The sequence below is a fragment of the Cucurbita pepo genome, chromosome LG06 (genome assembly GCF_002806865.2).
Source record: "Cucurbita pepo subsp. pepo cultivar mu-cu-16 chromosome LG06, ASM280686v2, whole genome shotgun sequence".
NCBI lineage: Eukaryota > Viridiplantae > Streptophyta > Magnoliopsida > Cucurbitales > Cucurbitaceae > Cucurbita > Cucurbita pepo.
Window position 1 is genome coordinate 1,182,164 of NC_036643.1, and position 16,855 is coordinate 1,199,018.

The window sequence follows — 16,855 nt, forward strand, 5'->3', positions numbered from 1 at the left end:
ATAATTAGCCAGGTAATTGTATAAAAATTGATTATATGCATAATTTAATAGATATTAATGATTTAATATTTCAATATTGCCACTTATGGTTTTAAAAAACCTCGCATATTAGTTTTTTCTTTTTCTTTTTCTTTTTTTTGCCTGAAATTNTAAAAAGTATATATATAGTGTAAAAGAGGAAAGAAATAGAGAAAATAGATATGGTACAAAATTAGGAGTTTCAGTGCTGGCAGTCGGGCGCACGTTAGTATCGTGTAGGTTAATTCTGAAGACACATCCTATATAAAGCCTCATGGCCCGCGAATATTTTGTCTTCTTTTCTCTCCTTTAGATGCCTACAAAAAGCGTCCAGTTTCCTAGGGAGTATTTGGGCTTTCGTTAAGCAACTCGGTCGTTGTCGCAAAGTTTTGCCAGCGGAGAGAGATACGCGCAGAGGAATTTATTACTAATCGACGAAGAAAAAGGGAGGGAACTCGGAGAGCCACAGGAGGGAGAGTTATCGTCGTTGTCATCGTCGCCGTCGCATTGGCGGTCTCTGTGAGGTTGCTGGATCTGTACTCGGAAAAAATGGTGGATCAGTGCGCGTTAGGCTGGATTTTGGCCTCAGTTATCGGAGCCGCGGCGCTATATTTCTTGTTCGGCAAGAAAAACTGTGGAGCTTCGAATGAACGGAGGCGTGAGAGCCTAAAGAATATCGCTACCACGAATGGAGAATGCAAACCGAGTAACAGCGACGGCGACATTATCATCGTCGGAGCCGGAGTCGCCGGATCCGCTCTTGCCTATACTCTCGCCAAGGTAATCCTGTACTTCTGATTTTCGTCCTCTTTCGTTATTCTCAAACATGCGCTCTCTGTTGTTGAACTTTTGCACATTATGCGTTTGGAGGTTGATTGTTTCACTTAAGAAATGTTGATGTGGAAAATCGCATTCGATTGATTACTAAAATTCATTATGATGTAGTTAGGTATGTCCGCGTTATAGCTAGCCATTATCGCGTACAAGGAAGTATCACCGGTACTTTGTTAAGTCAGTATAATTATTTTACGCTCTGTTATCGCGTATGTGTTGTATCACAGATTGAATCTTCTCTTATTTGATTACTTCTTTCGAAACTCAACCGAAGTATGCACTAGTATTATATGTAAATCTAATACAAAGTTAATTGTATCGTGCACAAGGAAATATCACCCGCTCGTTGTTAAAGCAGTATAATCATTTTATGCTCTGCTCTCGCTTACGTATTGTATTACAAATTGAACGTACTTTTATTTGATTACTTCTTTCAAAACTCAACCGAGTTATGCACTAGACTTATGAGTAAATCTAAGACCAATTTATTGTACCGAAGGCCAAATATTCTCAATCGAAAGTTGTTTTGTTATTTCATTTATTGTCTAGAGTTTATACTCCGCGGATAAGCATTTCAGATTATTAAGAGTGATATACTTCCAAGAGGAGTTATCTTCTCATCCGGAGGTTGTGCGTAGCCGGATTCTAAAGTTCGATTGCTTGTTTCAGTTTTCTTCTTGAACGAAACACTTACTGTTAGCACTTTTGATAAAAATGCCTGATCATGTCAATACATGTTTGTTTATTCATTTTTATTTTTGTTTCTGATTTCTCAAATACTTCCTTACACGTGATGAAATGAAATCAAAATCTCGAATGTAGATGATTTTGGAAGTTTTAGTGTTTTGAGAGTGTTTTTTTTTTTTCTTCTAAAGATTCTGAGAGCTGTTTAAGTTTTTACTAACTGAATCTCTCTCAAAATGTTTTAAGGTTTTCGTTATACATAAATCTTAATGGAAAAAAAGAAGAAGGAGAAGGAGAAGGAGAACGCTTAAAAGAGGTGGAACTTTTGAGAAAGCGATTGGAAGAAAACTGTTTCATTCCAATAACACATGTAAATATAGAGCCCTATACACGTCTTGAGATAACTCAAAGATTTTCCTTAGTACTTAATATCAAAATGGACTTGTTATCTGCAAACAGTCTGCTTTGTCAACGTGTCATGATTGGCCGTCGGCACTTTTTGGTTGTTCAGGCCATGAAAATATATATGCCAAAAAGCTGGTTTATGTATCTGGAGCCTACATGAAAACGAATTTCTACTGTGTTCATCTCATTAACATTCACTCTCGTAGTTGTACACTCGTTGTACACTTAAGTAGATGGATTTTACTTTTGACACTCCTTGTTTATAGTCGATCTGTTAGCACATGTATTTGTTGAAAGTTTTGAATAATGAATGAACGATCCTTTAGTTATTTTCTGTGTTGAAGGATTTTTTTCCTATATTTACCCAACTTTAGCCCGTGAATGTTATATGTTTAAGTTATTTTTTGAATGCAGGATGGTCGTCGAGTACATGTGATTGAAAGAGACTTGACTGAGCCGGATAGAATTGTTGGTGAATTATTACAACCAGGAGGCTACCTAAAGTTAACAGAGTTGGGACTTGAAGGTTGGTTTATTTCATCAATATCAAATGGTTGTTTCTTGTAGAGGATTTTCTCCCGTGCCTTTGAGCAAACTAGGATTGGTTGTTGATATTCTGTATCCTATGCAGATTTGTAGTTGATATTCTGTATCCTTGTAGAGGACTTCTCCCGTGCCTTTGAGCAAACTAGAATTGAGTGTTGATATTCTGTATCCTTTGCAGATTGTGTAGATGATATTGACGCGCAACGAGTGTACGGTTATGCCCTTTTTAAGGATGGGAAGGATACTAGACTCTCCTACCCCTTGGAAAAATTTCACTCGGACGTGTCTGGAAGGAGCTTCCACAATGGGCGCTTCATTCAGAGGATGCGTCAGAAGGCCGCAACTTTGCCCAAGTAATTCCCTTCTTTCTGTTTTGTCATTATTGATTCTGTAGTGTATACACTCCCAAACTACAATTACCATAAACTAAAAAAAAAAAAAAAAAAACTTAAAATAACCTTGTTAGTTTTGGATGAAAACGGTCTTTGAACTTTCTAAAGTTTCAATAATACTCTAAAATTTAAAAAAGTTCCATAATATCCTTACCATTAGTAAATGATGGAAATTGTTAATACCTCCTTTGAAAAATACCTATAATAATACCTATGAACTTTTAAAGTTGCATTAATAGCCTTTAACCTTTCAATATGATAAATCTCTTTGAAGTTATCTTGAGTTTGAGAGAACCAATTGAAAACAACTCGTATAAATATCCTGTTTTTCTTTTCACATAGATACTCTTATTTTTGTCTCCCTTTGTCCAATTTTTACACCCATTCTCAGCAACCGAATAGAATAAAAACTACCAGTTAAAGCATAAACTCCTATCAAATACAAAAAGTGTCAATGAAGGATTATCATTTTCGATCATGGAGAACCTTATTAACTGATCATAACAAATAAACTAATTTGAACGGCAAAAAAGAAAAATCGTTGAAGTCTTTATCACTACAAATTTGGTAGTGCACACTTTTTTTTCTCCTATCCGTTCTTCTCAAAACTAAGACTCAAATTCTTAACATATTTCTTTTTTTGTGCATTAAACTCCAGTAACGTATTAACACTCACTTACTATGTACAACCATCTTAAGTTCGAAGGTCTCTTGTTGGTTCTATTATTATGTTTCTTCTTGCTATAGCTCATGTTTTAACTGAATGAGGTAGTTTTAGAGATTGGAGACTGAAAAATGGGAAGTAAGAGGGTACTGAAGAAGAGAGGGTAAGAAGCTGAAGAAAGATGGGGAAATTTTAGGCCATTGAAGTGGAGAGAAAGGAAATAGAAAAGAAAGGTGATAAAGAGTAGATAAACTGTTTCCGTGTTCATATACTAATGGTAAGGTTTTTTTTTTTTTTTTTTTTTTTTTTTTTTTTTTTTTTTTTTTTTTTTTTTNTTTTTTTTTTTTTTTTTTTTTGAAGGTTTAAGGATACTAATGCAACTTTTAAAACTATAGGGATATTTTAAAAATGAGATATCAATGATTTTTGTCTATATATTAATAGTAAGAATATTTTTTAACTACCTCCGAAAGTTTGAAAGTATTATTGAAACTCTTGAAAATTTAGAACTTTTTAAAAACAAAATACAATGTTTAGATATGTTTGCTAATTTAAATTTGATTGGTGCAATCAAACTTCAATAACAGTTGCAGTTTTTGTCATTTTGCTCCATGATCGACCATGCTTGTTTGCGGATTTGACAGAGAAGTCATATTTATGTAGTAAATGCTGGTGTAGTGATATACTAGCCCTGGGATTCACATTTTGTACTAAGACTCTTGTGGAACTTCCTTCATTGTTGAGAGTTTAGATTAAATCTTCATAATCTTCTAATGTGTCGCTCCTGTAATGTACAACCTTATAATAAGATTGAGTCGATAATTGTACTAGTACCTTTCTTTTCATTAAGTATTGGTATCGTGCTTTGTTTAGGAGTTATTATATATTCCTTTATTAATTTGTTCCTCCACCTTTCTAGTGTGCGCTTGGTGCAGGGAACGGTCACATCTCTGGTCGAGAAAAATGGTACTATTAAAGGTGTGCAATACAAAAACAAATCTGGCCAAGAGACGACAGCATATGCACCTTTGACCATTGTTTGTGATGGGTGCTTTTCAAATTTGCGACGCACTCTTTGCAATCCTAAGGTGCGAACACTCTTCAATTCTTGATAATGGAAGATTCATGTTCTGCTGATTATCATATCTTTCTAATTCAAAGCCAATAGTTAGATAAATTTATGTTAAAAACAAAGATTTTGTTCCATATGCCGAGAAGATTTTAAATACGAATCTTTTCCAGGTTGATGTTCCCTCTTGTTTTGTTGGTCTCGTACTCGAGAATTGTGACCTTCCTTACGCAAATCACGGACATGTGATACTAGGAGACCCTTCTCCCATTTTGTTCTATCCCATTAGCAGTACAGAGATCCGCTGTCTGGTGGATGTGCCTGGTCAGAAAGTTCCTTCTATTTCAAACGGTGAAATGGCAAACTATTTGAAGAATGTTGTTGCTCCTCAGGTGCGAATATACTCCTAATTCTTTTTCCATAATCTCATCTGTGAATGACCATGTGAAGTTTGTCATACACAGATTCCTCCTCAACTTTATGATTCATTCATAGCTGCTATTGATAAGGGTAACATAAGAACAATGCCAAATAGAAGTATGCCAGCAGATCCATATCCTACCCCCGGAGCCCTATTGATGGGCGATGCATTCAATATGCGTCACCCTCTTACTGGCGGCGGGATGACCGTCGCTTTATCTGACATTGTTGTTCTTAGAGATCTTCTCAAGCCTCTGCGTGATCTGAATGATGCACCCACTCTCTGCAAGTATCTTGAAGCATTCTACACGCTCCGTAAGGTTAGTACTCAGTTTATCTGCTTTTTTGTTTCCTTTTTCTTGGATAAATATACGGCAAACCCCCACTTTTACCTTTTAGTACAACCATTTTCTCTTAAAATATATTTGTTAGAAAAAGGGTTTTTCAAGTTTGCATTTGGTGATTTGGTCACACCACATACATTCATATAAAAATAACAAATATGTATATTTTTCGTACTACATATCTTTTTACCAAGTTGACCACTTACCTAAGATTTAATATCAAGTTACTTTAGCAACTAAGTTTATCAAGATTACATGTAATGAGTTTGTTTTATTTATGTAATTGTAGCCAGTGGCTTCGACAATAAACACATTGGCAGGTGCCCTTTACAAGGTCTTTTGTGCATCACCGGATCAGGCTAGAAAGGAAATGCGTCAGGCTTGCTTTGATTATTTAAACCTCGGTGGAATCTTTTCGAATGGACCAGTTTCTTTACTCTCTGGGTTGAACCCTCGCCCGTTGAGTTTGGTTTTCCATTTCTTTGCGGTGGCAGTATACGGCGTTGGCCGGTTGCTGATCCCATTTCCTTCTCCTAAACGCGTCTGGATCGGAGTCAGATTAATTTCGGTACGTTCTCTTAACGCTGCTTCTTTACTTTTTTTTTTTTTTTTTTAGTCCACAAAACTTAAAAGCATTTAATTAATTTTTTTAAAATTTTATTCAGTAGGTTTAATTATATCAAATCATTATTATAATCAATTCTATTGTCTAGGATGCCAAATTAACGTAGCCTAAGGTGGACAGCATCTAACACAATGTGACAAATATTGCTTTTTATTTTATATTAATGATAATAAATGTTCATAAAATATTATTGATAATATAAAATGTAATTAGATTTTTCATTGGAAATTTCGGAAAAGGATTAATTAAAATTATTCTCATATTTCTTTTTCTGGAAGCATATCATTAAATACTAATAACTGTTTTCTCTACCATCTCATAAGAAAGTTTTCCTAAACGCTCATAAAAGTTATTCCTGTGTTTATTGTTAGGCCCCATTTGACATCAATTTTTTGTCTTCATTTTATGTTTTTTATTTAACCATATACGTTTGTTAAGTTTTTTTTTTTTTTTAATTTTAAGTTGAGACGTGAAATAGAAATTACAAGGAGAAATTAAAGAGAAAATGTTAAGGTTAAGCTCGAGAGAGTATTAATTAGAGAAGAAGGAAGAAATGTTAGGAAAAGAAAAAGGTTAAAGATAAAAAAATATGTGAATATTTGTTAGTAAGGGTGGAAGGTTAGAGAGAAAAAAAATGCTAAAATAGCCACATTAGAAAGCTTATCCTTTTTTAAACAGGATACATAAGCATATTAATTGACGAAAGAGATAATTAGAGAGAAGTTAGGAAAACATAAAGAAATAGTGTTAGAGAGAAACATAAGCTTATAAGTAATAGAACCAAAATCTATTTGTAGAAATTACCTTCCTAGATTTTATAAATTTACTTGCAAGTTCAACTCTGCTTTTTTATTTTTTAAGGAACAGAATTTAATTGGTCATCAGATACTTTTTTTAGAATTTAATTGGTCATCGGATAAAAAGGACGGGGATAGTTATCAATGTCTTATTTGTTATTATTATTTTTGCTTATAAAATCGTGTCCAAATTTTTAACCATTCCCATATAGGAAAAAACTAGTAAATAGTTCGCTTAAGTTTCAGAACTGGAAAAACATACGTTTGAAAAATTATTTATTTATTTAATATTTTTAAAATTTGACGAAGATCATTTAAAAAGTATGCGATTCTTAAAATAAAAAATGGTTCTAAAATGCTTTAAATCATTTTTAGAGTGCTTGATAATCAATCCATATGGCATTAGATAGAATTCTAACCTTTGCATGTGGTGTATGTAGGGTGCATCGGCCATTATATTTCCCATTATCAAGGCTGAAGGTGTGAGGCAGATGTTTTTCCCCAAAACCATTGCAGCTTATTACAGAGCTCCACCTGTTGTAAGATGACACTTGGATGATTGGATCAGGGGCTCTGGCAAACCGTTTTGGCTCCAAAGATTTTCCTTCTAGCTGCCGTTGCTTTTTCTTCCCATCGAAGTCAGTTGTCCCAACTAACCCAGTTTGCTCCACTTGGGACGATTCAAGATGCTAATCTGCTAATGCCCTATTAAACAGTTCAGAAAAGCAAATCCCGCAAACGAATTAAAGAATTTTACAACAATTAAAGAAAAAGTTAGATTCAGGTTCCTAAAAAATATATGTACAAGAATGTGCCAAGGACTGAAATATTTACTACATTCCTAAGTTTCTAAAACATATTTTATACTTCCTAATTCCCAACAACTTTTTAGCTGTTAAAATATCAATTTTAAAATATTGGATAGAAAAACATTTATATAAAATAATTTAAAATTTGAAAAACAAATAACCTAGATTATTTCTAGTTTTAATAAGAAACTTATTAAAACTAAAACCAATTTTCAATCGGGATGAATGAATTTATACCATTATGATATGATATGATATTTTTTTAAAGAACACTTTCAAATATATTTTTTATTCCCTAGTTAGATTAAAATTTTAGTTCAAACTTGAAAACATGTCTATTTAGATTTTAAACTTTCACAGTGGAAAATTTAAATTCCAAACATTAAATATTTTAATATCTACAAATCTAAACTTCCATCTAATGACCAATTAATTTTTTTAGAAACCTATTAAACAAAAACAAATTAAAAAGATAAATTTCAAATTTCAAATTTCAGACAGAAAAAAACTCATTCAAAGAAACTAGTAGTTTAAGAAAAATTTTAGAAAAACCAAGTAGTTTGAACATGCTTAAATATATATATATATATTTTTTTTTAAAAGGCAGAAAAAACAAAACAAAAAATTAACAATCAAATAAGCCTTGAATATTATATTTCGTAAGAAAATACTATGAATTAAAGATAAATCTATGCAATAGAAATGCTCACTTCAAGCTACGACTATCAGATTGTTTTTGTTTTAGATTTAATGTCAGTCAATAAGATAAGTTGACATTCGAATTCTGAGGTAGATTTTTCATTGAGAACGAAAACGCATTCATATCCAAGGGTTAATGAATTTTCCAGGCAAAGTTTCCATTAATATATATAGCTTTTTGGTTAAAGGGTGTGCCCTGTTGAACTTCCAATTCCAAATCCAATGTGATCATGACCTTAGGTGATTGCATCGGGGGAAACGGAAACGATTTTTGGGCAGCTTGCTCAGTCTCAAGTACCAAAGGCCTTCAAGGTTAATAAACTAGAAGCTTCTACATAAAATAAATTAAAAAAAAAAAAAAAAGAAGATATTGACCTAGAAGCTTGATGAGGGGAATGCAAAAATGACCAACAAGAGCGAATAACCAAACATCTTAACCTAGTAAGTACTATCCAGAGAAGAAATGGGAGAAGGCAGGCTATTGAAATAAAGATAGAGGAAGGCTACCAAATCCAGCTGATGCCTGATGTTATACGTAGGAAAGTACGATAGGGAAACATGTCTGACATGCGCGAAAAATTATGGAAATAGTTCCTAGTTCGTAATAAACACGAGTTCTATGAAGTTAAAAGAAGACCTCTCCAAATTTGGGAAGGAACTTAGCTTGCTCGAGTCACATTCTATAGTGATCTCTGTAAAAAAAACATCGGTATTTTCCTTCCCCTTCAAGTTCTAGTTCCAATAGAAACTCTTTTCTTGAAATTGTTGTTAGTAAGGAACCTCTTTGAAATTGTTAATCAGGGAAGGGAGAAAAAGTGGAAATATACCAAGCCATAACCAGTAACAGGGACAACAAGGTTTACCTATTTTAGTTGAATTCTCAAACTAAACTAAAACTATTGCATATGAATGGAAAAGGGCTAGCTATAACGAAATTAAAATGCAGAGACTCAAATTCCAATGGGAGAAGAAGAAGAGAATTTTCTTACTCACCTGCCTTCTCCAAGAGTCAATGGCAAAGATTTCCCATCACACCTTTATTTCCTGGTTTTGATACGGGTGATACTGCTTTGCCTTGGCTCCAAATGCAGTCTGCAACAATAAAGGGTTGACGCATTTAAATATCCTGATCCCATGAACTCAGTATGAAATAAAATAATCGGCCTTTTGATCTGATGCGTTACTAATGGAAATACCAATATGACCTCCGTGTAAAGAAGACGCCTCAAAACACACCAATAAAATTAACTTGGTCCTCTTCCTTATACTTATATCAGAACTTAACTCCGTCTGAGAATTAATGAGAAATTTTTATAGTAAAATTAATTTTATGAGTTTGAAATACCTAGTTGCTATTGACGAGGTACAAAATTGCTTAAAGATTTCAGAAAAAATAATCATCAGAGGGAAAAAAATGCAGTGGAAGTTCTGGGCACAGTTGAGAAATATTTGCTCATTAAGAAATGGCATACATCATTAGAGAATACTTAAAAACAAGGGCATTCCCATTATTAAATACAAACCTACAACTTTTCTTTGCACAAAATCAACATATTTTCCTTTGCTGCTTTAATGTCAATATATACATACAATAGACGATTCACCATGCAAGGAGCACCTTAGTTTCATCATCTGTGCATTTATTGTTTTCTTAACTAGCCACAAGAAAGACAGATAAAGTAGAAAATCAAGACCAATTTGTCATCTTGTATTCTTTTAGAAAGAAGGAAGAATAACTTTATATCTATGAACAAAGTAAAAAAGGTTTAGATTTTACTACTTCGGATGACAGTAAGGCCTTTATTAGGTATAGTTTGATAACATAAATAATGGGCACAATATCATATTAGCAAAGAATATTAAAGCAACATGCTCACCTGTCCAGACCTGAAACTGAGCAGTGATAATGTCACATACTCTCACTTGGAGTCCCTGTATAGTCAATCTACCAATTGCTGCGTGATGTGTCAGTCACCCTATACCAACCATCTAAGTGGAATGATTGAATCGTATCCCCCAGGATCAGTTCCTGTCCAGCCATCATTGGTTCTCTTAATTTTGTTCCTCTTTCAATAGAGAACATTCAGCATGTCTTATACACATTTGCATATATATAATACATACACAAACCAATAATGTGAAGTCATAATTACATAATATTGTAACTGAGAGAAGTTTGTAGAGAGGGACTAGCAGGTTATGGCGTTTCTGTACAGTAGCAGCAAGAACACAAACAAGCATAGCCTTGCACGTTATGAGAATTAGCATATATCAGATGATGGTTCAAAATTAGACATTAGGGGCACCCAACATTGGCGTATGAAAAGAAAATTCAAGTAACCCTTTATAGTTAAATTGATAAAGCAAAGGTACATGCACATGCAGTTAGATCCATAGAAACTGATGTAATATGCAGGGAAATTCAAGTCACTTCCCATTGATCATATAAGTCGGGAGTAAAGATCAGAAGATGCAAGTAACAGAACATAAATATTTGATGCCCCTAAATCTCTGCCGACATTTCTTAATACCTCTAAAAAAAAATGTGAAATGTGAAATGATTTTGATGCCTATAAATCTCTGCTTATATTTCTTAACACCAATAGAAAGACAATATACTATGTTTCTTAAAAAAAGAAGAGACAAAAATCTGGCCAAGGGCTTGTTATGTTTAAAATAAAATTTTGAAAAACACCACTCCATAGTTCATACTCCTCTTGCACGCTGCCAATATATCTTTTTCCTCCCTTCCTCCAGAAATTTTGATTGGAAAGAGCTCATCATCTTTTCTTGAGCAATGACCATGAATAATTAGCTTTTCCCCATTAGAAGTACCAAGAATCTCGAGTCCATTTGACAAAAGAGATCTCAAATCCAATCATTCGTTGGTAAGAACTATTTCTACCAGAGCTTTCATAATCTTATACTCTAGATATCAGCTACCAGCCTCACTATTATATCATATTATTGTCTTCATAGTTGTTCATATCATTAAGCACAATCCGACTACATGATCAATAACAATAGAAACTACAAATAGAATAATCAGCCAAGCGGATGCTACATATTTAAATAGAAATCGACTTTGGCAACAGAACCATAAAGAAAACTAAATATTACAGATTAAAGTTTAGTGATTAGTCCAGTTTTTCAGGAAACTGTTTCTTGTCCGTCAAATCCTAGCAAAATTTCACAAACATGCAGAGAAATAATTTAACTATAGTAGTAGAAATGTAGGTCGGAATAATTTCCTTCAACAAAGAAAAAAGGAAATTCGTGTACAAGTGACAGAAATGAAATTTCAGATATCAACGAAAGCAAATACTCTATGTGATGCAACCATTTCCAGCAACAAAGAGAAAAAAAAAAAATTGATAAAACAACCGTATGCAACACAAAATGTGATGCAACAAAACATTGACATGTTGACCTGATAGCCAAACCAAATGACTCTTCCAACTCCGTATGGAAGCCATAAAAGATTGACCGAATACTGAAGTACAATAGGACAGGATGTAAATTAGTAAACATCATAGGAAATAGCTTATCAGTATTCTCACCTATATTGCAAATTGAATCAGGCAGAACGTGACCTATATTTCTCAACAAAAAAGAACGAGTCTGGAATAGTGCAGATTCAAGTTAACTGTACTTGAGCCTTAACTTAAGCAAGCAGATCTCCGTAGGTTTATAAGCACAGTTCAGACCAGGCTTATCAAAATGGTTGATCTCCTATTATAAACGGAAAAGGAAGTACAATATGCTACCATTCCGGACCGCGGTAAAGATCTCCAGTTCAGACCACACTCGATTTAGTATATTCGAAAGCGAAGCGCATTCTAGAACACTATTCAAATCGTACTGCGTTCTTAATTAAAGCGTGAAAACCACTCGGTTAACTGATATATAAAACGATAACGTTCTAGGAAAAGACAAGTCCAAGAGGAAAACAGAGTAGAATCATAATCATAGAACCATCCATATTCTAACATGAAAAAAAAGAGATCAAATGTATTCATCACTCATACGGAAACATGAGCCGAATAATTACACAGTAAATGAAAAGCGAAAAACTCACGGCAATAATGGACGCTGTGACGCTGATTATTCCAGAGAAAAATATCCTCCAAAGCTTCCGATCATCCAGTTCCTGAAAGCAATCCAAACATACGAATAGCGTAAACCACACGGCGAAGGAAGTGGATGTCGCGGCGCCGACGAGGCCAAAGGTAAAAACGCTCTAAAGAATAATCGTCGTTCCTCATTTCTTTCGCCACAGAGAAATTCTCACTCAAAACTCAGACCATCCCTACATCTCTGGTTCCCGCCTTTTACATTTCCATATATATAGTCGGGGGCGGAGATCGTGTGTGCTCGCTCACATGGAACCTCATAAAATTTGCATACGTGGCAAATTAGAAAAAATTCACGAAACAATAAGGTACGCGTTGGAGAAGGGAGATTCATTAATTAATATATCGTGGTTGACTGTACGACATGTCGGCTTAATGGCACGTGTATAGTGTTGGGCCAAAGAAAGCCCACGATTCATTTCCCAATCTGTAAGGTTTCAGTGTTTGTCACGAATCGTCCGCACGATGACCTAATTTGGAAGAGAGAAATTTGCAAAAAAAAAATAATAATAATAAAAAAATAAAGCTTTTTTCCATTTAATTGACTACAAAATAATTTCTCAAAAATAAATTTGATATAATAATAAATTCGTTTTAATTCTTTAAAAATAAATTTAACAGTATTAATTTGTTATCCCACATGCTCTATATCTCAATAAGTATTTTTAAAATCTACCACATGGAACAAAAACAATTTAGGATGAAAGTTAACAAAAAGAGGCAAGGCGAAATGACGCCACCAAACATTGCTCACTATCAAATTATGAAGCCGATACACAATACCGAGCTAGAATTACCTTCCAGAGCAAAAAATTTCATTCGTACAATCTACTCATACATGCAAATTTGAGCATAACTCACTAGTTAAATATGTCTTCGACCCAAAGGTCAAGAGTTCAAATCCCTCCACCCGCATTTTGTTGAACTCAAAGAAAATTAAACCTACTCATACATGACTGGCTCATCAATGTGTCTCTAAATGATGAACAAGGTTGACATACATCTCATCATATTATGGTTTTCCATCGTTACACGACGACCAGATTCTTCATGGTAGCAAATATAGACACACTCGAAACAATCTAATTCGTCCATGCTTAAGACGTACCTTGACCAACTGAAGGGCTCTGTTCATTCAGTCCATTTCTTTCTCTTGACAAATTTTTCCACAGCCACAAAACTTGCATTAACCCACCATTTGCTACATGCAGAGGAAATGTCTGTACTTGAATTGTGAGGCCATAAGTAATTAGCTTCACGAGAACGAAGAAGGAACCGAGACCGTAAAGTTGCTTCTTGAAGCTTGATTCCTATAGAATGGTTGATTTTCTATTACTTGTAGAATGAAGAAAAATTGAAGTATATGGAATAAAGTAAAAAAAAAAAAAAATGTACCTCAGAGTTGCCAAACACTTCTTGAGATATCTCTTTTAAAAGGTTAGTCAACAAGACACCAGCAAAGAGACCAATGGGAATCAATAACTCCTGGTTTTTAACTATGGATGCTACAAAATCTGATAAGGAGCTAACAACAAAGAACAAGAGAACAGACCACTTCACTGTCTCCTTTCCCATAAAAAGCAGTCTCTCCACCAGTATCTTCTCTGCATCCTTCCATGGAAAAGTTTTAACTGGTTCAGGCATGACCTCTTGCATCTTCTCTTTCAAATTTTCAATTCGTATGGGCATAGAATTAGAATCCATAAACCCAGCCATTTTTGCTTTCATTGAACAAGCAATGCTAGCTCGGCGACTGCCAAGCAGCGGCAAGCAGCTATTAGGCCCGAACGATGGTGTCTCCTTGAGCAGTCTAATCTGCAGAAATATGCAAATACATTCTCAAGCCTATGTTGGATCAAGGGTCATAAAACAAGGGGTAAATGCATCTCAAAGTGAGCAAAATATCCAAAATCTCATTTCGTTAAATCACCAATCAACTTAGAAACTTCGGTTGACGTGGTACAGTAAATTCAATTATTTTTGTGCTTTTAAAACTCTCCCCTCATGGGCTTGGAAATTAGTAGAAGACCCACTAAGTGACATTACAGGTTCAAACTTAGGAGTTACTACTCTAATGTAACCGTTCAAGCCTACCACTAGTAGATATTGTCTTCTTTGGACTTTCCCTTTCAAGTTTTCCCTTTCGAACTTCCTCTCAAGGTTTTTACGCTAGGGAGAGGTTTTCACACCCTTATAAAGAATGTTTTATTCTTCTCCCCAACCGACGTGGGATCTCACATTTAATACCATGTTAAATCATTAACCAACCCAAACACTTGAGCTTATGAGTTGCCAAACACAAGCATAAGCATCCGTAATAGCAAAAGTTGCCAAACACAACCCAAAGTGTGACACCAGAACAAGAAAAATCTCAAAAAACTAGCAAGTCTACTAAATTAATGAACTAAATCAAAATCAAAATCAACAGTATTCTATTTTCGAAACCAAAACTACCTAAATTAACTACTTTAAACCCCCAGCAATTCACCATTTCTTATTCTTCAGAATCCCATCAACATTTTCCCTTGAAATTTTGGAAGTGGAATCAGTCCATTCCCTGAAGCAACTGGTATCCAGTAGGTTCAAAGCGTAATAAATGATACAAACCTCTTTCTCCCGCATTCAATCACAATTAGCCTACAGTCAATACGATTATACCAATAAACCTAGAAGAAGATATAAAGAAATTTGCACACACTTGACTTCTTTGAGTCCTGAAGTAATCTAACAAATTAAAGAAATGTCTAAAAGAAACTAAGGCAAGTAAATTATCGAGCTCAATCAGTTCATTTGGTAATTCATCATAAATCAAGCGAGTCGATAAACAAGCTTTTTACCCTGGACGTGAGGGATAAGGAGCGCAGCAGAATTGACGCCGGCAGCGCCATTTGATGTCCCTGAATTCGCCGTTAGCCGTTAGCCGTTATCGCCTTCGTCTTCTATACATTAATCTTCCCTCTCTTTCTCTATCTATGTAGGGTTGGGCGGGTTCTCTGATTCAGGATTCTCTTCGTCTTCTATACATTTTTATAATCTATTTTATTTTATTTTTCAAATTATTTGGTTGGGCTCGCAACACATATGGGCTCCATCACGAATACTAATGGCTCGGCCCAATAACGAAGGGCCCAATAAGTTATGACAATTCTGACAAGTGATTAAATTTAAATGGAATTTACCCTCCTCGGAAACAGTGAAATTTTGTGGTGAAATAACTGAAATTCCATATTTTTTTAAAAACTATATATTATAAAATTCAGTAAAGATAGCCGACAAAATGTTGAAGATAATGTGAGGGGGTATTTGTCATAATATAAAGAAAAGAATTAAGATTTTGTCATTCAGCACGGACCACATACTACGTCGTTTTTCCTAAATTTATAATATAAAATGAGGAAGGGGGGATTAGATAAGTCGTCGTTTGGGTGTTGGCAGTTTTTAAGCCCAACCAATATATATTATTAAAGGCAAGTTGAAATAGGGCATTATTATTTATATGTAAATTATAATATTTATTACTTGAGGTTTTGAAGCCTTGGACGTTTCCTGTTTGGGCGTTTTGTTGATGTGCTTGTTCTACGTACGGGATATTCTTTTACGACACCTTTCCCCAATGCACTTGCAAATACTTGGATCAAATGCTCCTTCATACAACCCAAAAAATTCGTAAGACAAATTAGACGCTCCAGAACTTCATACGCTACATTAAAGCTACTAACCAATGCACGAGCATTCGTATGCTGCATTAGGACTACTAACCAGTGTGTGGACATTCGTACGCTGCATTAGGGCTACTAACCAGTGCACTAGGATCGAACTCGAGAGTTCAACATCACTTGCATTTTGGCGAAAACTATGAGCCCCAGATCTCTACTCCAGCCATAGACAATAATTTCAAATAAATAATAATCCAATATAGGGTGCGTGACATATTAGAGACGGATTTCATATCATAAAATTATTTTAAAAGGTAAATAAAATAAAACTCCTTGTAGATTTTATATATCATAAAATTAAAAAGTTACCAATTTTTTTCTAGATGGTTGGTTTTGGAATGGGCCAGCATTTTTGAATCATTGGCAAAAAGTAGCTATAGGATTTTTAAAAAATGTCAACCATTTCTAACAAATCAAATCAGTTGCCTACTTGCCTACCAAATACAAACATAGTCAAAATTTATAAATCTTAAAACACATTATTTTTAATAAACAAAAAAAGAAGACAACTGTAATTTGAACTAATTGTGCTGTAAATGACATGACTAACAATCAAGGATTTGGGGAGGAACACTTTATATGGGGCCTGCTCCATAGGGTTTGAGCATGGAACGAGCTATATACAGAATAGGGATTTAAACACTTTTTTTTTTAACGACAGAGGTTCAAATCTTCCTACTTCACTTATACTAAAAAACAG

General features: G+C 34.4%; 2 protein-coding genes and 1 long non-coding RNA gene across 5 annotated transcripts; 1 reads left to right on the forward strand and 2 right to left on the reverse strand.

The window, feature by feature from the left end:
* The first annotated feature begins 345 nt into the window (after positions 1-345).
* On the forward strand, positions 346-7,372 carry LOC111797580 (squalene monooxygenase-like). The gene is made up of 8 exons (XM_023680625.1): positions 346-798; positions 2,356-2,467; positions 2,666-2,840; positions 4,463-4,631; positions 4,786-5,004; positions 5,077-5,352; positions 5,666-5,944; positions 7,239-7,372. Exons 1-8 carry the CDS (start codon positions 568-570, stop codon positions 7,344-7,346), a joined length of 1,569 nt encoding a protein of 522 aa, XP_023536393.1. The 5' UTR covers positions 346-567; the 3' UTR covers positions 7,347-7,372.
* Positions 6,627-12,885, reverse strand: LOC111797581. 3 transcript variants are annotated; one of them, XR_002815558.1, is made up of 4 exons: positions 12,385-12,885; positions 10,184-10,335; positions 9,300-9,398; positions 6,627-7,503 (listed from the first exon to the last, which is right to left on the reverse strand). It is a non-coding gene; the product is annotated as an uncharacterized LOC111797581 (long non-coding RNA). The 3 variants fall into 3 exon arrangements; XR_002815559.1 differs by having other exon boundaries at positions 6,627-7,492; positions 9,296-9,398; XR_002815557.1 differs by having other exon boundaries at positions 6,627-7,495; positions 12,385-12,884.
* A 286-nt stretch (positions 12,886-13,171) lies between these two features.
* On the reverse strand, positions 13,172-15,453 carry LOC111797587. Its single transcript, XM_023680636.1, has 3 exons — positions 15,277-15,453; positions 13,835-14,254; positions 13,172-13,749 (listed from the first exon to the last, which is right to left on the reverse strand). The coding sequence occupies exons 1-3, from the start codon at positions 15,325-15,327 to the stop codon at positions 13,537-13,539; spliced, it is 684 nt and encodes a 227-aa protein (XP_023536404.1). The 5' UTR covers positions 15,328-15,453; the 3' UTR covers positions 13,172-13,536.
* Between the last annotated feature and the right edge of the window lie 1,402 nt (positions 15,454-16,855).